A 27,470-nucleotide genomic window follows, 5' to 3' on the forward strand; every position below is an offset into this window, starting at 1 on the left:
GACGCAGGTGAGAGAAAGAAGAAGAAAAGAAAAAGAATTAGCAAAAACGTGAAAGAACAAGAAAAAAACGACGAAATACCAAAGCAGAAAAAGAAGAAGTGTTAACAGAGAGGTTTACGTAAGAGACAGCCGCCCAGAACCACACACCCGACATGCCAGAGTACGAGGAGGCAGAGTGAGACGAGGAGAAGAGAAAAAACAGCTAAAGAACGCAAGGGTAGAAAAAGAGCACACAACAGAAGTAGCACAGAGACACACCAGCGGAAACAAGAATAGGAGAAGAGTGGTTGGAGACAAGGGCAAGAATAAACAGTGGAGATAAGACAAGCAAACAAAGACGAATGCCGCTACCAGCGACAAGACCTCAGGAATTTTTTTAAAAACTGAGAAGAAACAAAGGATAGAAGAAGTCTCGAGAACGATCACAACCAAACACGCGCACGACGAGACACTGAAGAAGAAGGTATCAAAACAAGAAATGGCAAGAACGGAGCAAGTGAGAAAAAAAACGAGATTAAGAGAAAACAAGCCCAACAACTGAAGGCAAAGATCAGAACGCAAGCAAACACAAAACAAAAAATAAAGAGAAAACAGGAAGAGAAGCAAAACCAACAGATGGCCGAGAAACCGCAAGCAACGACGACAGAGGTACAGAAAGCACTAGGGACGAAGAAGTAACAAAAAAAAAAGAAGACATAAGTGAAAGTACAAAAAGACGAGCACAGAAACGAGGAAGTCAACGAAGCGAAAGAGGAGAGGACCCGACTGAGGGTGACGAAGAAAAAAAAGGCAAAGAAAGAGGAGAAACGAAAGAGTGAACAGAAAAGAACAAGGAAGCGCAGCCAGCGGAAGAACGAGACAAAAAAGCGCCGGCAACAGCACGAACAACGGACGAAAGTAAAGAAGACGCACCGAACGAGAGACGAAGAAAATAACATAGAGAACCAGAACAAGAGCGAATTTTTTTTAAGACAGCAGGACAGGCGAAGAGTAAAGCAGACAACAGCCGCAACAACCACTCGCCACGAACCCAGGGAACAAGACAAGCACAGAAAGAAGAAGACCACACAGACGAGACACAGGAGAAGAAGAAAGGAAACCGAGAAAAAAGAGCACAAAGTACAAACGACACAGTGGAAAAAGTAGGAAAAGAACGCACGCCGCATCAGAGAAACGCAAAGAAGAAGACAAATCAGAAACGACCGTCAAACAAAGCAAGAGGAAGGTCAGAAGAGGAGACCAGGACAAGACGACCAAACGGAAGAAACCACGTAAAAAAACCCCAACAAGCAAACGACGACACACGACGTACCCCCAGCAAGCGAGGAAAACGAGTAAAAAGAGAAAACAAAAAAACAAAAGTCAAGCAAGACGCGCGGCGCAGAATCCAATGGCAAGACAGAACTGACATTTATAACAATAAGGAGAAAAAAGCAGACAACAAAAAAAACACGGAAGCAAGCGCATCACACAACACAGAAGAGAGCGAAGAGAAGGAACGCAAGAAAAAGGAACCGAACAACACGAAGAAGTAAACAGGAGAGAGAAGAAGAACAAACAGGAAAAATACAGGCAAACCAGACACAGCAGGAAAAAGAGAGAAAACAGAATAGGACAGAGCAACAAAACAAGAGAGCACAGCCAATAACGAAGTGGAAGACCTCACGAAGCACAAACAACACACTCAAAAAGCAGAGAAAACAAACAGACAAGAACAACGTGGCATTCGGGTCAGGAAGACAAGAGAAGGCACACCAAGACGAAGAGAAAAAAAACAAGAAGACATGAAGAGGAACGGAGAGCAAGAAAACAAAGGCAGAGCTCACCGTACACCAACGACAAAGGACCAAAGAGAAAGAGACGAGGAAAAGAGAGAGTTGAACGGGACGAAAAGAAACAGAGAAGAACACAAGCACTACACGTCAGTAATCACATTGCACACACACACAGAAAAAAAGAAGGGTTAAACAGGCAAACACACAGCGAACGCAAACGCCAACAGCCAAGATCAGCAGAGAAAAAGAACGGTACAAAACACCACCCACGGGACAACAAGAAACAGAGCAAGAAAAAATAAAAAAAGGAAAACCGTAAAAAGAAAGAAAGAAAACACACTGACGATAAGTAACACCCACCACAGACAAAACCGATACGAGAAAAGAACACACAGACAACAAGAAAACCCGACACAAGGTGCGCCAGACAAGGGGACAAGCGCCCAAAAGCAACGAGGAGTAAACAAAACAGTCAAACCAGACCGACAACAGGACCACACAAACGAAACACCACACCCAGGACAGACCACGCGCACCGACACGAAAAACAAAGCCCAAGAGGCCACAGAAACAACGAACGAACGGCCCAGAGCAGCGAGAAAGGGGGGTACAGGATGACAAGCACCCGCGCGGACGGCACGTCAAAATCGCACAACACACAGAAGATCCAGACCACTCCCCGCACCGCCAGACAACAGCCGGAGATACAGCAGAGCACGTAAACGACCCGCAAAAAAGTTGAAAAGAAAATATACGAGGTAACAGAAAGCAGAAAAACGAAGTGACAGAGGAAAGGTAAGCAGAAGACGCACCAGCAGAACAAAAGATTTCTTATTTCACCCAAAGAAGTCAAGGAGAAGTGATAGTGACGCAACAAGAACGGAACAACGCGACGGCAGGAAGACACACGCCGACAGAAAACCAAAAGAAAGAGGACGAAAAAAAAGACACCGTGAGCCAAACCACAGAGAAGTGGAACAGATTTAACAGAATAAATAGCTATACAAAGAAAGACCAGAGTGAGCCACAAGAAGAAGACGCAAGAATAAACCAAAGAAAACAAGAAGAAAAGACAAACGAGGAAAAGGAAAGTGAGAATAAAAGAGAGTACGAAAGTAGCGAACCACCAGAGTCGCTCGACAAAACGCAAAACGCCACAAAAAAGGAAAAGAGGGGGAGAAAGCAAAACAACGAACAACAGTGCAGAAGAAAGAGAGGTTGACTCGAAGAAAGACACAAGAAAGAAAAACAAGATTAGACAGAAGAAAGTGGACGAAACTCGAGAGAACAGACTTTCAGAGGTAGAGAGTAGAAGACCGAAAATAAGAATAAGACAACCCGGACAACGATAAAAAAAGGGCACGAAAAAAAGGGTGGTAACAATCAGTAAAGAGAACACGAACAAAACATAACGAGATAAGGACCACAGGGCATCCAACACGAGACCTAAAAAAGAGTAAAGACGAAAGCACAGCGGACAAGAGCGAGAAGAGTGACTGACAGGTCAAAATAGACAGCCAGAGCGCATACACAAGAGGGCGACCACGACGGTTTTTCCACGAACAGAAACCAAAACGCCTAGTTTAAGAAACCACCACGGGACAGAACGCAAGAAACAACCAAAAGAAGAGACAGCATGCAGAACAGCAAAGTCTGGCGGAGATACAAGACAACCCAGAACACAGCAAGTCCGGGAACACAAACGGAGCACAGCAAACAAGACCGGAAGAAAGAAGAAAGTGTAGAGTGAGTGCACAAAAAAGAAAGGAAAAAGAAAAGGGAAGGAAAAGGAACATCAAGGAAAAACCAGCCAGAGGAAAGAAGGAAGAAACGTCGAACAACAGACAAATATTCTTCTTACAGAAAAGGCACACAGCAGACCAAGACGAGGAGGTTTTTTGTTTTTTTAAGAATTTTTTTCAGAAGAAAAAGACCGAAGCTGGAACCACCTCCAGAGGTGAAGAGATGCGATGTTTAAGCAGAAACGACAAAGAACAGACGAAACAAAACAAAGGAAAACCCAACAGTTACAGTGAGAAAGAAGAGTGAACGACAAGACCACAGACGTGAGAGCCGACAAACGAAACACGTTCTTTCAAGAATGTAACGCAAACAAAGTAACAAAAAACAAGAAGACGTGAAAAAGGCGCACGACAAACCACCTGCCGACAAAAGACGAAAAAGCAAAAAGAAAAACGAAGGAGGGCACCGTGGACAGTGAAAACAAACAAAAAAAGAGAAAGGAAAGTAACAGTTCTAAACAAAGTGGAAAAAAAAACAAACAAGAGAGAGGTAAAGCAAGAAAAACAGTGGAAAAGAAGAAGCACAATAAAAAGGAAAGGTAGAAGAAAGAAGAAAGGAAAGGCACGACAGACAAACAAGACAAGAGCAAGTAATAAAAAAATCAAATAAGAGAAGAGTACAAAAACAGAAACGACATGAGTGAGAAAAAACAACAAAACCAGCACCCGTCGCAGACACGAACACGACCATGAACAGCAAGGCAGTAGAAAAACGTAAAAAGCCAAATAAGAAGGAAAGAGCAAAAAGAGAACAAAAAAAGCACAGAACAAATTAAGACAGCACCAACGTGACAAAAAACAGCACAGAAAAGACCAGTAGCCGAGCCAACAAGGGACGAAGGAGGAAAAGATGAACAGAAGAGAAAAAAGAGAAGTAAAACACATAAAGGGGAGGAAACTGGAACAAAAAAAAGAAGAGACCCGGAAGAGACACCAGACGGACGAAAAAGAGCAGGAAAACGAAGGGACGCAAGAAAGAGAAGAGCGACCACAAAGGAAAAGAAACCGACTGTGAGCAAGGAAAAAACAAATAAAACACGACAAAAAAGAAGGACGTGGTTCCAGGCAGGAACGAAAACAGACGAATGAGAAAAAATCAAAGGGAAAAACGAGCATAGACAAAAAAAAAAGAAGGAGACAGAGAAACAAAACACGAAGAAAGGCAGAGGTAAGCAGTTTCACCGAGAATCAGAAAAAAACAAGAGAGTTAAAGAAGATACGCCACGGCTCGCAAGAAAAAGAAGGAAAAAGCACGAAAAAACACAGATAAGCTCACAGAAGCGAGACGGAAAAGACGAGCAAAAGAAAGAAAGAAAGGAGAACGTAGAAGAAGAACGGAACGAAAACATTAAAGACCAGACCAGCACAGAGAAAGAAGAGGGAAAAGAGAGAGGAGAAGAAAGAGTAAGGTGAGACCACAGGAGAAGAGGACAGGCAGCGGAAAGTGTAAAGAAGTAAGTCAAGTCAGAGACAGCAAAGAAGGCGAACGAAAAAGAAGTAAAGACAAACAGTACTAAGGAAGAAAAAAAGATGAAGGAGTGAAGAGAGAAAATCTTAATCAGGAGGAGCGAATAACGAAAAAAAACAGAAGCCTCCGAGGAAAAACCACAGAGTCTCAAGGTGGGAAAAAGCAATATTTTAAAGCAACGTAAAGAACAATATTTTTAAAGAAGAAAGGTGCGTCACTAGGACACAGTGAAAAAAGAAGGAAAGTGAAGAGCAAAGACACAGAAAAATGAAATAACAGAGAGAACTCAAAACGAAAAAGCAGAAGAAAAAACAGAGACAGGAAACGCCTCAAACACCAAGAAGAGAGGAAGAAAAGTTTAGAGGAAAAAAAAAAAACCTACGACAAACTTGAAACCATAAAAAGCCCGGGAAAGCCGAGCCAGAATGAAAACAAACAAAAAAGAAGAAAAGACACAGAAAGACGTACGAACAACAAACGAAACGAAAACAAGTCACAAGGGAGGCGAGAAGTGAACGACAAAAAAAAAAAAAGACAAATCACAGGACAGCAAAGGAACAAAGCAGAACAGGAGGAGAAAAAAAACAGACAAAATACCAGTCGACAAAACAAAGGCGACAAGACCCCCCACAAGAAGGCAAACACAGCGGACAACAAACACACAAGACGAACAAACACAGCAGCAGAAAGACGATTAAGATTGGAGAAGGAAGTCCGTCAAGGACGCAGACCAAGTCAGACGCCTGACAACGACCCCCAGGCACCCAGCAGACCCAGCGCCAGACAAGCAAGATTTGTACGCACACATAACGAAGTGTAAATGGAAATAACAGACGGAACGGCAACACGACGTCACACAAATTTTTTTTCAACCGACAACGAGAACCACGAGCGAAGAACCCACCCGGACCCACCACCCCCGACCAGCCAGGGAGACACCAACAGTGCCCAACGCCAAACCCAGCGCCGCGCGCCTCCCTCCGACCCACATCTCCACGCAAGCCCAACACGGCCTACCTCCCCGCCGTACAAGTCCGTTCGACGCCCTCTCCTCTTCCCCCCCCCTATCCTATCCTTCCTCCTACTCCCTCTTTCTTTCCCCCCTAACTCCCCCTCTCCCCCCTCTTCCCCTATCCTCTTATCCCCCCTCCCCCCTCCTCCCCCCCTTCTCCTCTCCCCCCTACGCCCCCCTCTCCCGCCCCTTCCACCTCGTCCTCCTACCCCCTTCCCTCCCTCCCCTCCCTACCCTCCCCCCCCTACTCCTCCCCTCCCTCCACCCCTTTCTCTCCTCCCCCCTCCCCCCCCTTCCTCCCCCCCCCCTTCCTTCTCTCTCCCCCCCTTCTCCCCCCCCTCCCCTACCTTTCCCTTCTCCCCCCTCCCTATACTTCTCCTTTCTAACCTACCTCTCCCCTATAACTTCCCTTCTCCTCCTCTGCTCCCTCCCCCTCTCCTCTTTCACCCCCTCCCTCTCCCTTCTCTCCCCTCCTTCCGCCCCTACCTCTCCCCTCCCCTCCCCCTCTCCCTCCCAAAACCTCCCCTCTCCTCCTCTATTTTCTTTTTTCTCCTTCACCCCCCCTCCTCTCCTCTCTTATCCTCCCCCCACCCTAGCCCTCCCCCCTCCCCCCCTCAATGCCCACATACCTCCCCCTATTTATATTGACTGCCCTACCTGGTAGGGCAGTCAATATTAAGTCTCCTGAACATACACAGGTTTGCCGAATTAAGTGACCACATCGTGTTTGCTGTACCCAGTGTAGGTTCAACTGGAAGTAATTATATAACCCCACGTGAATCCTTCTGGGGAAAGGTTTACATTACAACGCCACTTGTTAGTCCTTTCTTCCGAATGGTTCTCGAAAAAGATGTAGTCTGCTTTCACTGTATTTATATTGATTGTACAATACAAAACATTATTTATTAGCAGTGGCGTAAACTATAGTTTGATTGCGCCCCAATGCAAGTCTTCCTGGATACTGCTTCGCTACATACGGCATTGCACTAATCTCTATCCAATTAGAGAAAGATATTTGATATATACTAGGTTATTTAGGTTATCATCCTGTCAAAAAATGACGGTATTTTCAAATTTTTTAATGTTTTATAATCAATGGATTATTAAAATTATGATGTTATGACTTTTTACTGTTTGTATTTCTTGGTCATATTAGTTTCAAACTTAGTAAAATTTAAATCAATCATTCAATCACCTGGTAAATTGGTAAACGTAAACACTAATGTTAAATTTGGCAAAACACCTGGTAAATGTTAACACCAATGATGAATCTTTTGTTTACATTTACATGTTTTTGATTGTCAAAGATTATGTACAAACATTTCAATTAGGGCTAACTACAAGACTAGGATCACATTACATACTTTCAATTAATTATTGTACTTTTCAGGACGATAAAAATAAGGGAACTACTTCTTTTTACTTTTTACATTTATTTTTACATTTATTCAGTGACATATAAATGATGTAAGAAGCTCCAACATTATCTTAATGTTAATTTTATGCTAAACATGAAACATAGACATTTTAATTGAGGGTTTTTAATTCCTACTCCCACTCCCTGACAAAGCCCCTACGGCTCTTACTTTCTAGAACCGTCTAGCCTAACCTTTTTACATCTAAAGACCGAGCTCTCTCATGTTCAATACTAATTACACTAAGGTCACAACAGTCTAGTATTGGACATAGAATTTCTTAAGTAGTTCTTAATTATTTTTAGTTTGGGAAAAAATACCTTTTCACTACTTTGCCACAGTCACGGGTAATGTAAGAAACATTATGAATGCAGTACATACGTTTGAGCACACTTGATGAAATAACTTATTTTCAATCAATAGATAATCAGCCAGCTGGCTGATTTTGCTTATTTTATTACTTCTGATGTCGTCTTTGACTATATTTCTAAAGCAAAATGACTTCGTTAACTAAAGCATGAGTCACATCAGATTCATATTTTTTACAAAAGTCAGAGGCTGACTGTACGAGTTGTTCGTCAGAAAAACCGTAACAAATTATATCTGGGTTTAAAAAACTGAACGTGTCAGTTATACATAACATAGATTTAAACCTTTCGTTTAACTGTGAAATTTAAAATATCAACAGCTCTCACAAATACCCTAACTTTAAAGCAATGCACAGGATCACTAAACTCATAGTCACTAGAAAGTTCGTCAAAAAAAGTCTTTACTTTTCTTTTACGTTTGGAGGTCATTGACGAATCAATATTCCACTTAGCAGCTAACCTCCTGGTTGATCTAGGACATCGTCGAATTCTCCTCGCAGTTGGCTCACAGTATTTTAACACTTCTGAAGGAGATTCTTTTGCATCGTCTAGATTAACGTCGGACCTCTGTAGGGTTTTCGACGTGATCTGGATTCTTTCTAAAATTCGACTTTGAAACACTAATATCAAAACAAACTCAAAAGAAGACATTTCCTTTTTAAGACCAGTTGCTTCTGCGACTACATTGTTCTTGCTTGAAGTCAAATTATTTTTCGATAGACACTTCAGCACAGCGACAAAATTTACATTGATTGATAGTAAAAGCGTCGTACCTTGACGACCCCTAGTTAGGACAGAGTTTTTTCAAGGTTAACTTGATAACACAGGAGTCGGTCAACTCTTTTAAAACATTGCCATCTTGGTAGGCTCTTGGCCGAAAAATACATAAATACTGTTTATTGTATCATAGAATGATGAAATCTCTGAAATCGATTTTTACACTGTCGTTTAAAAACTAAATTTTTAAAATTGTGACTAGCACAATGGACATACTCAGCGTTAGGAGACTTTGATTTTATTCTGGTCTGCAGTCCTGTGTAAATTCCATTCATGACAGAAGCGCCATCATATCCTTGACCTCGGGCACTTATCAAAAGATATTTTCTTTTCTTCTATAAATTTAACTACAAGATCCTCTAGTCCTTCGGCTGACTGGTCTAGTACTTGCACAAAGCTAAAAAGGATTTCCATTATCTCAAGCTGATTTAGGTCTGGTTTGTATAAAACATATCTTAAGATTATTGATAACTGATCAATTTTCGAAATGTCTTGTGTAGTATCTAAAATGAGAGAAAAAAAATGGAGACTGTTGAACATCAGTCAATATTTTCACTCAAAATCTGATGTAGATGTCAAATGAATAAGCTCGTTTTGAATTGAAGGGCTTAAGTATTTTACCTACTATCTTCGTTTTCCAGGTGATTCTTTAAAATAGGGTCGTATCTAGAAAGGAGATCAATAATATTCAGAAAATTTCCTGACTCACTCTTAACATTTTTTATGCTCTCAGATCGATGACCTCTAAGAGCTAGATTACAGGTTGACATTGTTATGATAACATCCAATATTCTCTTTAATACTTCAACCAGTTTATCTTCTTTGTCATAGAAAAGAGTTTTGATATCTTATTATTTTGTCTTATTCCATATGCGATACATGCATTAATATGGCACTTACTCAATTCGTGTGGTCTTTAATTTTTGTTGACAGATTTCTCCAATCATTAATTTTCCCAGTAGACCATGCATTGTTAAAGTTTTTATCAAGTCTGTTAGCAAACAGCCAACATGGTTCACAATACACGCCATTTAAGACGGAGAGTAACAAAGCCAAAAGCGCTCAATTTTTTGACCAGTTTTCGTTTCGGAAAAATAATAATCTTTCGAAAAGGATCTATTTGTTTTAATGTCTTTAGGGAATGGCCCTTGAGGTCTACACGGTTCGGAGTTCAAAATCCGAGATTTCAATTCATCATTGTTAATATCTTCTGAGAAAAGAGCTATGTCTGTACTCTCTACTCCACCATCATTGCAGATTATACCAAAGACATCAGTATTTTCTTGTACTGAAATACTTCCGCCAGTTTGCTGATGTAGAAGGAGCAGTATATGTAATATTTAAATCAGCAGACTTACTCACATTTTGGTGGACTTCTGAAGTTTGGTTATTGCAAGAACATTCAATTTCGACGATATCTTCTGACGTGGATATTTTACCCCCCAAGCCCACATTCATTCTCACCAACACCATCGTCACCTGATTGACTTTGAGATGGTATCAGCAAAAATCCCGTTTTTTAAAAAAACGTGTCAAATCTTTGGTAGTTTCTTCACTTTTTTCTTCTTCTTGTTTTTTCCTTTTTCGGAACTCGGCACCACTAGGTCTTTTGTTTCCGTCCATTTCGTTCAATCACAAAACAATCATAACGAAATCCATTAAAAAACGCACAAATTTATACGGTAAAAACGGTCCACTGATTTAAATTGTATAAACAAATACACAGAACAAAATTGTTTTGTATAAAAACTCACACTACTGAACCGCACAATCGTACTAACAAGGACCGGACTGACAGGACAGGGTGACTAGTCTGTGAGTGCGCAGCGGGCCACCCCTCCCCCGCGAAACTTGGACTCGCCCAGGCACCGGCACACGAGAGGGGAGGGGCGGCGGCCTACTTACATGCCGCATGACCTTGAGATGCGCAGCAGTTACGGAGTAAAACTGAGTTGTGGGACAGCGCGCGGCTCAGTAGTTGTCCCAACATTCAAACTGAACGTATCAGTCCGGCATAGTAACATCGCAGATAACCTAGACTTGAGTGGACTAGTTATCATATTTCATTTCAAATATACTCATCATGAGAATATTTTTAAATAGTGTATTAATAGTTCATACTATTGTACTGTTAGAATAACGAATACAACTCGGGGGTCAAATGTTTTGTTACCCACAAATTTAGCTTCAATTAAAAAAAAAAACACTTTTGCGCCCTTCTAGGGCCTGCGCCCCCTGAAGGCCTGCGCCCCAATGCACCGCATTGGTTGCATTGGCGTTAGTTACGCCACCGTTTATTAGTAAACCTTAGTTTAAAGATTTATCTAAGTGAAACATAATAAAATCATGTTGAAAAAGTGTTTTTAAATTACTCTAATAGATTATGTTGATAAACCGTTGCATGTCACTTTTCACGTGGTGTTCCGGTGATGACGAATTGATCTCGTGCACTTAAAGCATTAGAAAATATTTATATTTGTACGATATGGGATGGATTATCTGTTATTAATAGTGGCACCTCGAACCCTATTTTGAGTTATAAAAAACCTTAGCTGCAGTGATAACCAAATCCTCTTAGATCGGGTTGAAATTGATTAGTCCAATACCCAATTTATGTACATTTAGATTAAATATTGACAAGTTACTGTAATGAAAAACGCAAGTAGTTAAATGGATCCTACACTATTATTTATAATTAACTACTGCCCTTTAAATTTTTATTAGCGTCATCATTATTTACAGGTTCTTCCCGTATTTTGATAATTTAACATACATCATAACTTCTCAAGGGCTAAGAGTTCTTGCGACTAGATACTTCTTATGATGTACCTCCACTATCACTAATGAATGCACACGCTGGACACCAGAATTAGGACACGCTACGCCAATGAGCTCTGGCGCACAATGGCACTGGGCCCTAATTTGTTAGCACGCAAAGGCTTGCAAAAAGTGTTGTTTGTTTCAACCCCACATGTTTGTAGAATCATTTGAAAAGTGGATGAGTTCTTTGAGTGGTCACGAAAAATTACCATGACCTTGGGGTGTAGGAACTTTATTAAACATTTATTTACAGATTTACTGTGGATGTCTGTTGATATCCCTTAGAATTAAAATTAGTTGTCCTATCCCACCAAGGAGAAGTCTTGGAGAGATTTTTGGACACCACATGTGGTGTACCTCAAGGTCTATACTTGGTCCCTTAATGTTGGAAATGTACGTTTCATGATATATACACCACACTTACTTACGCAATATTTCATGTTTATGCTGGCTACCTCTAGATATATTCTCAATGCAACGTAAATTACATTAATCGAACAATTGAAACATTACCTTACGCATTCAAGAGATAGTACATTGGACCTGTAAAGTACGGACTAAAACGTGTAAAGTACCGTCAAAATAAAACTCGTAATAACTGGGCATTGATTATTTTTTTAACACTATAGAGTTCAAGATTGTACAATGAATTGTCAGTGATAACGGCGGCCGAGGGCCGTTTAGTGGCTAGCCTTGGTTCGTGGCAGGCTTCTCTTAGTCCTCTAATTCAAGTTTTTGTTAGTGATAATTTAAATTATTTTTATCTTTGTATATAACTGTTTTCGTATTATTTCTTTTACATGTATAAAAATATTAATTATTTGTATTTTTTAAGTAAGTCCTATAATATATATATAGTATATAATATATATATAATATATATATATAATATATATATATATATATATTGAGACTAATAACAACTAAAAATACCAATTTCCATTGTAAAATAAAAAAAAATTAATAGGACCTTACATAAAATATATATATATATATATATAATATATATATATATATGTCTATTTTTCCAAAGCAGTTATAATACTTTTAAGTTTTATTTTAAGAATTTTCCTCTTTATTTTTCATGTTTGTATTGCTTATTATCTATTTTGCTTAGTTACAAATAGTTTTTATTATTGTATTTATTGACTTAGGTTAAGTTTAAGGAGGGGCGGCTGTCACAATAAACAGTTTAATCAATCAATCCTTGAGGGCTAACCTGATAACGAGGCGTCGGATTTTCCTCACCCACCCCCACATGGATTGGTACATCACGTGTAGGTTCATCGCGCACCTAGCGAACATATATATTTCCTTGCCCTATTATTGATGTACCTATAACCGGTTAGCTTGTTGGCCTGTCTACCGTAGCTTATAAAATAATAACCATATTTTTTATGTTAATTATATGTGTTTAATACATACATATAATAAACATAACAAATATACCAGTAGTATAACGTAGGATGGATCTGATATAACAAAATAGTTTGTAATTACTTGAATGTAGTCTAATTGAAGAGAAGCTTTGATTAAAGTAATAATACCTTATATGATACCCTTCACTCATGATAACGTAGCTTGCGATCAAATTTTTACAAACTATTTAATTTTTCCGAGGATTTATTGAACATAATCTTGTTTGGTGTAGGATGAATTATATATATATATATTTCTACGATCATGTTCACAAAAAACATGTATAAAACATGTCCATTGGATTGTTTGACTGTAGGTTATACCTAATTTTAATCATTCTAATCAATCCTGGGATATACACATTGAATTTAAAAAATTTAACCTAAAGTTCAGATCAAGAGCAAAATTAATGCAAGTAATATTAGTACATCTAAACAAATAGATTTGTTATAAATCAAATTCGCTTCATAGAATAACACGTTTTATATGTGAGTGAATAATGAAACCTGAGTTCCACTGAGTTTAGTAAAGGCAACTTGAATTTATTTCGAATTTTTGCCATTTGTTACCCGTAGCAAACTAAAGTAACAGAACATTTCGAGACTGGCAATCTGACACCTTTCTCAGGTCGTTTTGAAAAGCAGAGGGTTAGAAGTCACAACAAATTCGTTGCGTGTCAAGTTGATGCTTATTATCTCCAAAACAAAAATCTATTATTATAAACTGAGCAAAAAAGAGTTAATAATACGCCTGTCCGCAATCCACAACACAGATAACTGATCAGCAGTCCATAAATTGTTATTGTCACGCCAGAACAAGATGGCGGACTAATCAGGAATCAATGGGTGGTATATTTTGGTAGCGAGAATCAATATTCTGCCATTGTTGTACATTTAAGTTAACGCACATTCAGTTTACATGAATTTTGCTATTATTAATTATTTATTCATCAACGGTATCCAAAATTTTTTACAATATCATTTGACAATATTTGTATAATTAATACAATACACAAATATAGACCTACTAATACTATTTGAATATACAATAATACATGCATTTAAATATGTGGACAGCCAATAAGACAAAAAGGCAGTCAGGAGCTGGTGAGCAAAAACAAGTGTAACATTTCTAGTGTCCTAGACAAGATAAGGAGGGCAACAATTATATATAAAATTTGAACAACCATAACAACAGTAAAATTTTTAAAGCAATAACGAGAGAGCAACGTGAAAACAAACAATAACAATATGATAAGATTTGAAAAATAACAAAATTAAATTTCCAAAAGAAATTTTAAAAATGTTTAATCGATATTGACGTTATAACCTAAATGCTTGGACTTATGCATAATCAAAATGTGTAAATTTTGATTTCAGAGTCACATTTTATAATTTTAATTCAAGAAAAACCTCTTTAATAAACACATCCACAGACGGAAAAGAAAGGATTCGATATATACTTTTTAATGTGGTGTTTTTTATTTCTGTAATAATGCCCTGAACAAATTTTAAAGGATCTTACAAATATTTTTTTAATTTGAATTTACCCTTAAGTACGTTTAATTTGTCTTGATATAATTTTTATAGTAACGGGCCATCACATTTTTGTTACTATTATTTTCGTTGTAACAAGTTGTAAGTTTTCTGCGTATGTGAGATTAGCTCCATTTCACCTTCCGCTCAATGCAGCGCCTTAGAATTCGGCAATGGCAAAGGTTGACTCCTGAAATCTGGAGTTTGATGTCAGTCTGAAGAGACGCATAAAAGTCGTTGACGATTACGTTTAAAATGAACTCTTTCCATCGTCTCGTGATCAGAGGCTCTCAGTAGGCCACAAAGGAATTCAGTCTGGTTACTCTCGCGCTCAAAGCAGAAGGTGACATGGAGCTAAACTTAATATTGCCTTTGAATCATCCCTTCCCACCATATCTGTGTTGTGGGAAAGTATTTGATCCTTGTTAATATTTATCTCAGTATATTTAACATTAGTATTATATTCGTAAGCATAAAAACTACTCAGTTACTTCATTAACATCCAAGTTTTCCAGTTCATATCATGTTAGGAAACCAAGTCTCGAAGGAAGATCCAGTAATAAAAGAAGCAATATACCAGTATAACGTTGGATGAATCGGAGATAACAAGATATTTTGTAATACCTTAAATTCAGCCTAATTGCTGAGAGCTTTTATTAAAATATTATAATACCTGATACAATACATTCAATCATAACATCCTAATTAGCATGGCAATGTTTATGAAGTATTTATTTTTTTCGGATAAATTATTGAACATATCTAATTGTTGTAAGATGAATTTTACTAATTATACTTATACTTATATTCCATCGTTACTACTCCGAGGCCTATAACTGCAACTCTAGTTATTATAATCAAGAAACATTTAAACTAAAGATTTTTGTAATTAAAATGGAAACGTTAAATTGTAATTTATACACGTTAAATATTTTGAATTCAATTTTGGGAAAACAATCAATTATATGAATGCTCATTTCTGGAGTGAATTCAATAATTCTAACTAAGTTGGGGTAAAAACTGCAAGTTAGTTTCACTTATCTTAGACCAGCCTGGTGGGTTAGGTCAACTACTATTAATTTGAAGGTATACGAGAAGAAATCTACAATATTTAGAAGTTTTCAGAAATGTTCAATAAATTATTCACATCCCGAGGAGACGGTAATTTGAGTGAGAACTTATCCACTTCGCAAATTAGTCTAAAAACATGTAACGTGAAAATAAAAAAAGTTTGCAAGCTGTTGCGTGCGAGCAAATTAGGCCCAGTGCCATTGTGCGCCAGAGCTTACTGGCGTAGCGTGACCTAATTCTGGTGTCCAGCGTGTGCTTCATTAGTGATAGTGGAGGTACGCCATAGAAGTATCTAGTCGCCAAAAACCCTTAGCCCTTTATAAGTTATGATGTAAGTTAAATTGTGTCAAAACGTAAGGAACTGTAAATAATATTGACGCCAATGAAAATTTAGCAGTAGTTTCTCTAGAATAATAGTGTAGGATCCGACTAACTACTTGATGTTTCCATTACACTAACTTACCACTATTTAATTTAAATCTACATACATTGGATAGTTGGACTAATCAGTTTGTAACCCGTTCTGCAAACATTTTTGTTTATAGTGTAACTGAGCTTTTTATAACGCAAAATAGGGTTCGAGGTGCAACTATTATAACGGATTATCCACCCCATTTCATGCAAATACAAATCTTGTTAACATTTTAAGTGCTTCGAGATCAATTTGTCATCACGCTAACACCATGTGAAAAGTGACATACAACGATTTATCAACACAATGTATTAAAGTAATCTCAAAACATTTTTCAACGTCATACAATTCTGTTTCAGTCATATAAGTCTTTAAACTTATTCTAGAAAAAGTAAGAAAATATAATGTTTAGCATGATAAAATAAATATACGTAAATATGGACAAAAGAGAAAAATCGATTGTCCATATTTCATATACAATAAGAATAAATGCTAATATGTTGCGTTGTAAACGCTAAGTTTTCCCCAGAGGGATTCATGTGTGGATGGTGTAAGTACTTCCAGTTGAAGCTACAAATGGGTACAGCTCAACTAAGACTGGGTACCCAACCCGGTTGTTGTCCAGTAGGGGTCACGTGTGACTCTTATAAGTACTTCCAGGTTGAATATACACTGGGTACAGCTCAACTAAGACTGGGTACCCAAACCCGGTTGTTGTCCAGTAGGGGTCACGTGTGACTCTTATAAGTACTTCCAGTTGAAGATACACTGGGTACAGCTCAACTAAGACTGGGTACCCAACCCGGTTTGTTGTCCAGTAGGGGTCACATGTGACTCTTATAAGTACTTCCAGTTGAATATACACTGGGTACAGCTCAACTAAGACTGGGTACCCAACCGGTTGTTGTCCAGTAGGGGTCACATGTGACTCTTATAAGTACTTCCAGTTGAAGATACACTGGGTACAGCTCAACTAAGACTGGGTACCCAACCCGGTTGTTGTCCAGTAGGGGTCACATGTGGACTCTTATAAGTACTTCCAGTTGAAGATACACTGGGTACAGCTCAACTAAGACTGGGTACCCAACCCTGGTTGTTGTCCAGTAGGGGTCACGTGTGACTCTTATAAGTACTTCCAGTTGAAGATACACTGGGTACAGCTCAACTAAGACTGGGTACCCAACCCAGTTGTTGTCCAGTAGGGGTCACATGTGACTCTTATAAGTACTTCCAGTTGAAGATACACTGGGTACAGCTCAACTAAGACTGGGTACCCAACCCAGTTGTTGTCCAGTAGGGGTCACATGTGACTCTTATAAGTACTTCCAGTTGAAGATACACTGGGTACAGCTATACGAGTTTTTACTACCACGTTACTTCTCACGTAACAGGCTTCGCTAAAGTTGAATGCAAAATTTAAAGTCTTTACCTCATTTCATTAGTCTATATGTGCTACTATGTCACATGATAAAATTGCATGTGATTGTACTCAGTTTATTTATTTGGAATTTTTGATAGATATTGCTTGTCAAGAGTGTAACGTAGATGAAGAAGTATTCTCACTGTTTTTATCATAAACACTATTGAGTGCACTTTCCTACATTTATATGATTTTGAATGAACCACGACTAATGTTGAAAGTAAATTTCAGACCATTCTTGTGTTGTTCAATTCTGCTTTGGGGATCGTTTCTAAAATAATATCGTAGTGCACTCATTTTTGCACCTAAGAGACAATTTTCAAACGCTTAAGGATATATCCGTACTATCCTTTATTCATTGTAACCCGCGTCGTACTAGAATATCTTTATGGTTTTATTTTAGTTTATTGTGTGCAGTTATACCTCACTATATCCGTAGTTCACTCAATTTTGCAACTGATTAGACAATGGGAACACCTCTTCATCTAGATTACACTACATCGCTTCTGGATAAGCAGATCTCTTTTGTACCCTAGGTGTATATGGTATCAGAACGATGCAACACGAAAACTCGGGTCAAAAAACTTTTCTCACCGACTAGCCAGGTAGTTGTCAACCTTTGGTGATTCTATATAGCCTGCAGATTAGAGAATCATTACACTGGCGATTCTGGTGCGTCTAATTATACCGTAATAATAGAAAGTACTAAGGAGTGTTGCAAAAACTCTTAAATGTCTCGTTCTTGCTAGTAATTCCCATACAGAGGTTGACTCTGGATTCCAGGAGTAATGTACGTTACTGTGTCACATTTCATATGCTGCACTAAGCTGCACACGAGCACTACCTTTCCGTTTAAAGGGGATTCCCTACTGAAAAATTACCAATTTGGCAAAGAAATTGAAATTAACTTTTAATTTTTTTGATTCTATGGCTTATAAGAAACCATAAAAACATAACATTTACTATAATATAACTTTTATCACTGTTAAAATATTTGAAGAGGAGCATGCATACCTACTTTTGGTCTAGTCAGCCAGTGCCAGAACCAGACTGCAGCCATCTCTTTTTGGTAATAATATAGAAAATATAGCCTTTTCTCTTTCTTGTTAGTGGTTTATTAGACCTACATATGTCTTCAATGTATAAATATACCATTCCACCGACTAACAAGTACCAGTATGGTAAGTTACTTTCATCTATAGGTACTAAATAGCTTGTGTTAACTTCAAACGCTGATTACCTCAGATTTAAAATTTTTATATTTTTCAAACAAAATTTCTTAGGTTAAAATTATTAACTATAAAAGGTAAAGCAGTGAAACTTTTACTACATATTATTTATAATGTTGTAAAACTTTTTGTGCATGGATATTATTATATGTTAATCAAAAGTTTAAATAAAAAATAAAAGAAAATAATATTATATAAAAAAATGTTTTTAAAATGTGTCTATACTGTAAAGCCCTAAATTTAAAAAATATTTGAGAAATAAACTTGAGCATGCAAAAAAACTTAATACTTGTCATGTTCTTCAAAATGAGATAATAAACAATAATATTGGTTACAAAAGTTATAAGACATTCAGAATCCCATATATTTTTTCTAAAAAACAACTCAACAATTCCAAAAAGGAGGTAAATTATATATATATATATATATATATACCACAGAGCGCTTACTTTTTCCGATTCAATTATTTTGTATTTGGCCGTATCTGTCACATATGCGTTTAAATAAGCAAACTAACATATGATCGGATCTAGGGCTAAGACCAAATACCTGTCAAACGACTTCTATTTACATTAAATATTGTATAAATGGCAATAGCCTTATTTAATTACAATAAAACACTGAATCGCAAAAAGTACGTATATATATATATATATATTATATATATATATATATATATACGAGTATAATTTTAATATAACAGTGGCAATCATTATTCTAGGACCAGAGGAACCCTAATATATATATATCACTAGTTTCAGTAGGGAATCCCTTAACATTGATATACCTAACCGTAATAGTGTATCAAAGATCGAATAGATAAAAAAGTTTTAGAAGGAGTAAGGCGAGAGAGAGGAGTCCTGTTTGTGACGCTGACGAGATGTTGGTGCGACGATCGTGTCAATTAGACTCGGCAGTGATAATGATCTGTTACTTTTACCTTGATATACCTAACCGTAATAGTGTACCAAAGATCGAATATATAAAACAGTTTATAGAAGAGTAATGCGAGAGAGTCCTGTTTGTGACGCTGACGAGATGTTGGTGCGACGATCGTGTCAATTAGACTCGGCAGTGATAATGATCTGTTACTTTTACCTTTGATATACCTAACCATAGCAATCGATGTCATGGTTAAAAAAACCCGACATTGTGTATTATAATAATCATAATCGTTTAAAATTCTTATGTGTTTACGCTAACAATCCATAGCTCACGGTTTCTAAACCTTAGATAGTTATGAATTAGAAATCAGTAACTACTATTTAATGATTTAGAACAATGTTAGAGACGAGACTTTTTCGGGTTTTATATGTCTGAATAAAAAAATTAATTAAAAAACAGTTAATATTGCTTACAAAGAATATTTAGGCTAAAGCTCTGAAATTAATTTACACATAATGTATAAGTACCCTTAAATATAGTAATAAACAAATATTGTCGACTTCAGACTGATATTGGCAAAATTTACTTGCCAATGAACGGTAAAGGGTATTGCATAGTGAGTTGATAAAAGATGCATAATAAGTCATAAATGTTCAAAAGTCGGTGAAGAATGAAGTAGATTATTCTTTTTTCCAAATAATTTCATTGCTGCATTACAGTACAACCCCGAAAGTCAGCTCCCGTTAACCCGGAAGTCCGGCTAGCCCGGACCGATTTTCAATTAAAAAATAAAAAAATTAGACAAACATTTCAATAATAAAAACGTAATATTTTTTAGTGGTGTAGTATCCGTGAAATCGATGTTGCATCAGTATTTGATGGGACTGTACAACAGTGAGTATGTGACTCATGGCACACGGCGGCCGAGTGGCGGTCATTGTCCCGGATTCTCGGAAACAATAACAGACGCGTATTTCCCCAAATCCTGACCCTTTCCACTTACTGACGAGGAAGTGATCGCGTCGTTTTTACCTGATGCTAATGAATCAGGACGCTGAGGAGGCAGACGGTGACATTGAAGATCCAGTGATGAGTCATGGAGATGCAGTGACCAAACTAAACGAACTAATGGTTTATTTCGAGCGGCAGGCAGAAAACATCGCCGGCTCAATTGCTCATGTTGAAGAGACTGCGAGATCGCAAAGCACGCAAGCGGCAGACGACATTGGCACAACCAAAGCTGACTGAGTTTTTTTACCAGGAAATGAACAGTTATAAATGTACTGTAAGGATTAATAATAATTAAATGTGCATATGTTTGATGTTTTTACAATTATAACGGAGTTTATCTGTAAGTATACCGTATTTTATTAATTTTTACCTAATTCTCCAGCTCACCCGGATTTTAGTTAACCCGGATCGGCCGCGGTCCCGATTAATCCGACTAATCGAGGTTCCACTGTATGTTGTAACTTTAAATCAGAAATAGGTAATTATAAAACTAATTATAAAATACCGTTACATAAAACAAATGTTTATGAACATCATGCCATATGAAAGGATTTCAGAAATTTCTAATCGTCAAATGTTCCAAAAATAAAACATATCTCCCGAGGATTACAATCTATCCTGTGCCGTTGTCAAAAAGTCTAAATACATAAGGTTCAGAATACATTCAAAATTTAAAAACATGAATATTGAATAAAATCGTGTGTATTAATTATAGGTATTATATTTTGTAGATTGTATTGATAAAAGTTGATGAAATAAACATCATTCATTCATCTTAAACGTGCTCTGCATTTAACCTTAAAGTGCTGACGAAAATTTGGCCTCTCATCAATTTTTGCGCACTGAGAGATTTTTTAAAGTGCTGTTTTTGCCAAAGTTAACCTTATTTTCTATTTCTTGTAAGAATAAATAACAAACACACAAATTTGTAAAAACTTCCACCAGTTATATTCGTAGATACACCATATACGTGGGCCCGTCATACGAGGTAATCTGCATTGAGCGCCTTCGCTTGGTAAGAGGAAACGTCGATACAAGAATGGAACTGGTTTCTTATTGGTTTATCACGCGACACGTAATTCAATTTGATACTATACATTCATAAATCAGTTCGTTTACGCATTCGTACATACATTGTTAGCATTTTAGCGAATTATAATGTATACGATAAAAGGATATGGATATTTTCGTATGATGTGATTACAATGATTACGATAATAGGAAAATATCCGTAAGAGTTAAAATTGTCTTCCAGGTACAATATTGAGTGCACTACGATATTATTTTGTCCCTATCCCCAAAGCAGGCTTGATCAACTAATTATTCTACACGTAACACAGGAATGGTGTGAAAACTTCATCCATAATCACATATAGTTAGGGAAGTGCAGTCAATAGTATTTTTTGATATAACAGTGAGAATAATTATTAATCTACATAAATTTCTGCTTGGCAAGCAAGATCTATTGTGTAAACTATTTGTCTTTGATGTCAAAACTAGAAATACAAAAACATCTAATAACTCATTACGTTGTGGTGATTACGTTTTAAACGTCTTTGTCGCCGACTGCCTAGGTTATTTTAAACCATTGGTTAGTTAATATCTCAGTGTCCTTGTAGTGCTGGTGCGTTCAAGAATACTGAATTAATTTTAAGTACTAAGTAGTATTGATAATACCTTCATCATTCATGAGGTAGATTATTTATCATTGTATTAATTTACACACAATGCAAATGTCGTATTTCAAACGCTGAAGTAAGCGGAATGTAAAATGCAGCTAAAATTAACATTTAAGTTGAATAAAACCTTCGAACAAAAGTGATATTATGAAGATAGGCGATGTGTTATATCAAAATTAAATAGAACTGACTGGTCAAGGTTACGAAACTAAATTTAGTTGATCAATCATTTTTATATTATACATAAGAATATTTTTAAAACCTGACCTTGCCTCACCAATTCTACTTGACTTTACTATAGAGTATTCATTCCAGCCACATCAGCGTATTGAGCTGAAATACCGTATTTATAAGCAAATCGTAGTGTTCATATAAGTACATTTTATAAAGCCAATATATGTAGTTCAAGACAAATAAACTACCAAAAAGTTCTCATTTCTTTACTTCATCTCGTATAATGTCACAGTACAAATTTGCATTGGAGAGGAATTGCGCTTTAATCTTAAACTTATAGTTAAATGTAGGTGGAAAGTCATGCCACTCTGATGACAAGTTCAGAGACCACAGCAACTCGAGTAGATTTAAGTTGACGTTTAACCAAGAAACTTATTGAAACTCGTGCAAACTCTTAGTTAATCTGTGCAAATAATAAAACTAATTATAATTTTCGTTTATTTCTATCTCAGGAACTCTTTTTAGAATAATTGCTTAAGAATATTGATAAATATTTAATGTAATCTACTTACTTATGGTTTATTGTATTAAGGAGTATATCATTTACTAATTGCACAATCTATATTATTTAGCAGGAAATATAACATTGAGTTTACTTTAAAATATTTAAAAACTACATTATTCTATGCTAAATGCTATATTAAAAATGTATTACAAGGATAAATGGATTTCGGACATTTGCCATTTGTATAGGTTATAAAAGGTATAGCACAAAGTTTATAGGTGATTTGTGCTCGCGATGTGCATTCTGTGCAGTGACAACGCCTAGACTGGACTCCAAGCCGCTTTTGGGTATGTTTGAACCATTTTCTTTCCTTTCTTTACTTCCTCCTGTTCGTTATTTTTGTATGTCTTAATACCTCCTCCCCCACCTGACGAAGAGGATGAATTCTAATCCTCGAAACGTTGTGTTATACCTTTTTATATAACCAATAATTATGGCAAATGTCCGAAATCCTGTTATCCTTTGAAACCTTCCATCGTCAATAACCATCTTTAAACAAAAATTCAATACTCTCAGATTTTACGTAAAAATACGATTTAATGAAAAAGAAATAATACTATTACCAGTTAATACAGATTTATGGTTAAAAATATAATTTAAGAATATCATGGAAGCCGAATTCCTAAAGGTAAAGGACCACAGAGACCACGGCAAACTAAGGATAATAATATGGCAGGACCCTTGAACCCTTTTTACGTGGCGATATCCTTCCCTTTCCGCTCTGATTACACTAATGGAGTAGGACCAGCCATGTGCATTGAGCTGTGCTAGGTTACCAGACCCTTGAGTCAGGTGTTCAGGAAATAAATTATATGAAGCTTTGTGCTGTTTGTGTAGAAACGTCCACCCGGAGATCGGTGCTATTGGTGGTTGTATTCTTTTGTAATTATTTGGATTTTCTCCAGGGAGCTGTGGATGAAAAGCACTACCCAATCGTAATAAGGATAGATCATACTAGCCAGTCGTAAAACTTTTTTTCCCACTTATACCAAAAAGGTTTTTGGACATCTATATCAGCGGCTATACTTTGCGCAAATATATGTTACAATATGGGGTTTAGTCAAAAGTAATAATAAAAATATTCCTCGATTTCTACGGTACATAAAGACATTTTTTCGGTGAACTACACACATTTGATTGGGTTCTTGAAACATTATTCCAAAAATGTACTTAAACAAACCTTAATTATGACAGTAGTTGTGTAAGGATAACAGGACTTCGGACATTTGCCACCGTTGTAGGTTGTAACCTATTATAGGCTACCTTTTATAACCTATAACGATGGAAAATGTCCGAAATCCTTTCAAAACTTCCATCGTCAATAACAAAACTTTAAACAAAGGAGTAGTTGTGTAGTTTTGATTCATCATGTATGTTGTACATGAAGGAGCTAAATTTATTCAACTCATCAGATATAATAAAACCCGAATATGGGTATTGCATACCATAAAGATTACTTAATACCCATTTAGATTATTTTTTAGTTTATTATTCATAAGAAAATAATAAACATTAAATCAATTTTGTTACAAAATACTTAAATGGAAGAATTCTATTCTTCAATGTTAACTTATAGTTGTAGAATATTTATTGAAACTATTAGAGAGGATGCATTTTAACACATAGCTGTACAGTGTGAATACTATGGCACCCTTTCAAAGCACTTCCAGCACACAAAGGTCTATCAATATAGGCCACTGAAGCGCCCTGGGCGTCATTGAAAGGCTATTGTTACGTGGGAAAGTTACATGTGACAATTAATAGCGCTTTTAGTTTGATGAAGTTCAAAGGAGTACTTTTCTATTTTTATTGCTTTTTAAATTGAGCACTGCATTAGCGTAACCAAAGTAAGTTATGGCAGGTTGGTTAATTTTGCTCTTTCATTGCGTTTCCTATTATATAAATTATTTCAGTTAATTTAATATTAATTTAAGATATCACTCTTGGTACACAGATCTTAATTCGATTTTGCTATACATTTGTAATTGGAAGAAACCGTATAACGACACGGCTTTCGCCATTTTTTCAAATAAATATTAGTTATCAGCTCAAAATAAGCTAACAGTGCAATTGCTGTATAATATTATTAGAGAAGATGTTCATGTGTATAAGACTGGAAATAGTTATATATGTTAGATTTATGTCAGGTTAGACTTGAAACGCTAAAAACATCAATAGTTATATGAAATTAAGCTATTTAATAAACTGCTAGAAAGAGATTGGTATGTGTAGGGTTTTTAAAGCTACATTGGATTATATTTTTTATTAAAACTTAAATTAAATGAAAATTTTGGGAACGAAATATTGGGATTTAATTTTAAATTAAGATTGTGAAAAGTCAGGGTAAAAACGAACAAGTAATCCTTTGGCAAGTTAGTACTGGTAGTTTTAAATTGTTAGGAAGGTGGTTGACAGCCTTGAATTGATTAGAACTCGTCTTGTTACGGCTATTGTTCTCCTTGTTTGATACAGCTGGACCAATGAGAAAACACCGAGGATATCCAGCAGAATTGCTTGGAGGGATGGAGTATATAAGCGACAACTTATAATTTTATTTTCGCCCTTCTTTTGGTAATTTTTGTGAATTAAGTGTATTACAGTGCGCCGTGTTTCTAAATTTTTTTCAGCGAGGATTTTGAGGTAAGCACCAAATTTATTGTACGTTTTATTGAAATAGTCTTCCTGATCTGATATTAAATTAATTTTGTTGTCTTTTTTATAGGAAAAAATTAAATTCATAGAAACTACAGAGCAATCTGCATAATTAATTCTCGATGAAGAATAGAGCATAATAGAATCATACAATTTACATTTGGTTCAAACTTGCAAGAAATTTGTAGTAAAATTGAACTTTGTCAATAACTTTAATGGAAATTTAGTAATTTATTAATATTTTAATTGGAACTGTTTTATAGTGAATTGTAATTGGTAATGTATTGAACTTTAATAATTGTTTTGAGAGAGTTGTAATCTGAATTGCAAATACTTGAAAGTTAAGGTCCAACTAGTGGAAAGAGAAGTTTAAATTTTAATTTTTTTTTAATTGTGAGTTAACTTAGAAGTGAACATTTTTATTTTAGTTATTATTTCCAAGTTGTAGTTGATTTTTATTTTAGAACTTTATTATTTTATTTTAGACGAGAGCTCTGATTTTTAGTTTGATATATTTGATTAATATTTTTATTTCTTGACAAAGGAACTTGTTTAATTTACTAAACGGTTTGTCAATTCTCATTATGTAATCTCTCAATAATAGATATAGTAATAAAAAATAGTGTTATATATTTTGTAACATACGATGTTACAAATTATTCTAGAAATAGTCCACTATAGAATGTTGTGGCAATATAGTTACAAAATAACGTCAATACAAACAAGTCATATTGAAAAATTAACTTTAAATCTAGCTAATAATTCGTACTCGCGTTCTCCTTTGAAAGGCAAATCATATAATACTCCAGTAACCATACAACGGTCGATTAGTGCTGCTTTGGGAGTGACAGTATATTCTGGGAGGGTTTGGTTGGGCGTAGGGGCAGCCTCCATGAGGAAGAACTTAGGGTTTTATTCTCAGTCATGTCCCCTCAGAGAAAGGGAATCCAGCTATGAACCATCCTCTCTTGTCTAAGAGCCTTTGACTCTTAGGGAACCTCAGTTAGTCCAACAGACATCTCCTGCAGAAGACTAGACCTATCGAATTACCCTTAAGCCCCAGAATCTCGTCATTTACGGTTAGTGACGTGCTCCTTCTGGACATCTATAAGGTTATCAAGATTTAAGTGACACATCGGTTTTTTGCTGAGCCCAGTGTGGGTCGTACTGATAATTATAAACCAGCCAGAAGTGAACCTACTGGGGAATAAATCAAACTAATAATATATATCAAACTGTCCACAAATTAATAGCGTTATAGAGATAATGACGACCTCCGACTCAGATCAATTTATGTCAAACTGTGGGAGAGACACAATCCCTAATCAGAGAAAAGGTGACCAATATCAAAATACACTTAACGTTTTTCTGCAGATAGAAGATTTATTAACACATATGAAAAATACCCGGATTTTTAATTTATTATATTAGTGTACACAATATTATAAACATGACCAAAGAACATTCCTTAACCTTTTTACACAGTTTTAATTTATTTAAAATTTAATAAACTAATATTAGAATGAAATAAAATTTATATTATTACTTAAAGATAAATATTGAATTTTTTGTATTAAATTGTATTTATGAATAACGTAAAAAAGTTACATCGTTACAGTCATTTAAAAATTATCTCTAATTATTTTAATTCTTAAAAGTTTTGTTTAGTGATAATTAATAAAAAGGTTTCTATTTTTTTCAATAAATAAGTAAATATCTTATAACATAGGTAAATGCTGTAATTTTAATCCTAATTTGATTACATACTGTGATGGAAAAGAAAATAATACAGAAGCAGGTGCTATACCTATTGTATTTATGTATGATTTAGGTACAAAATTGAGAAAGACTGTTATATAAAAAAGAAACAAGACTGTTAAATACGCATTGCCTAGTTCTTACTTTTGTTGCAGGAGGATGTGAAACAACCGGCCACATAAAGACGAGACATGGCGTTGCTGTACGGTTTACTTTTGTTGCA

At 36.2% G+C, this 27,470-nt stretch overlaps 1 protein-coding gene across 1 annotated transcript; it reads left to right on the forward strand.

The window, feature by feature from the left end:
* Window positions 1-152: 152 nt before the first annotated feature.
* On the forward strand, window positions 153-27,429 carry LOC124355984 (trichohyalin-like). The gene is made up of 9 exons (XM_046807133.1): window positions 153-175; window positions 726-897; window positions 972-1,334; window positions 1,736-1,921; window positions 2,248-2,493; window positions 3,381-3,668; window positions 4,781-4,986; window positions 5,879-6,077; window positions 27,403-27,429. The coding sequence occupies exons 1-9, from the start codon at window positions 153-155 to the stop codon at window positions 27,427-27,429; spliced, it is 1,710 nt and encodes a 569-aa protein (XP_046663089.1).
* Window positions 27,430-27,470: the final 41 nt, after the last annotated feature.

The sequence above is a fragment of the Homalodisca vitripennis genome, chromosome 2, assembly GCF_021130785.1.
Source record: "Homalodisca vitripennis isolate AUS2020 chromosome 2, UT_GWSS_2.1, whole genome shotgun sequence".
Taxonomy (NCBI): Eukaryota; Metazoa; Arthropoda; class Insecta; order Hemiptera; family Cicadellidae; genus Homalodisca; species Homalodisca vitripennis.

What these genes read in the sequence shown, in the direction of transcription:
- LOC124355984 (XM_046807133.1), top strand. Translation starts at nt 153, where the DNA reads ATGCCAGAGTACGAGGAGGCAGA. An exon ending in AGCACGAACAACGGACGAAA is followed by an intron (nt 898 to 971) that starts GTAAAGAAGACG and finishes ATTTTTTTTAAG; the next exon opens with ACAGCAGGACAGGCGAAGAG. An exon ending in CCGGAGATACAGCAGAGCAC is followed by an intron (nt 2,494 to 3,380) that starts GTAAACGACCCG and finishes ACCACGGGACAG; the next exon opens with AACGCAAGAAACAACCAAAA.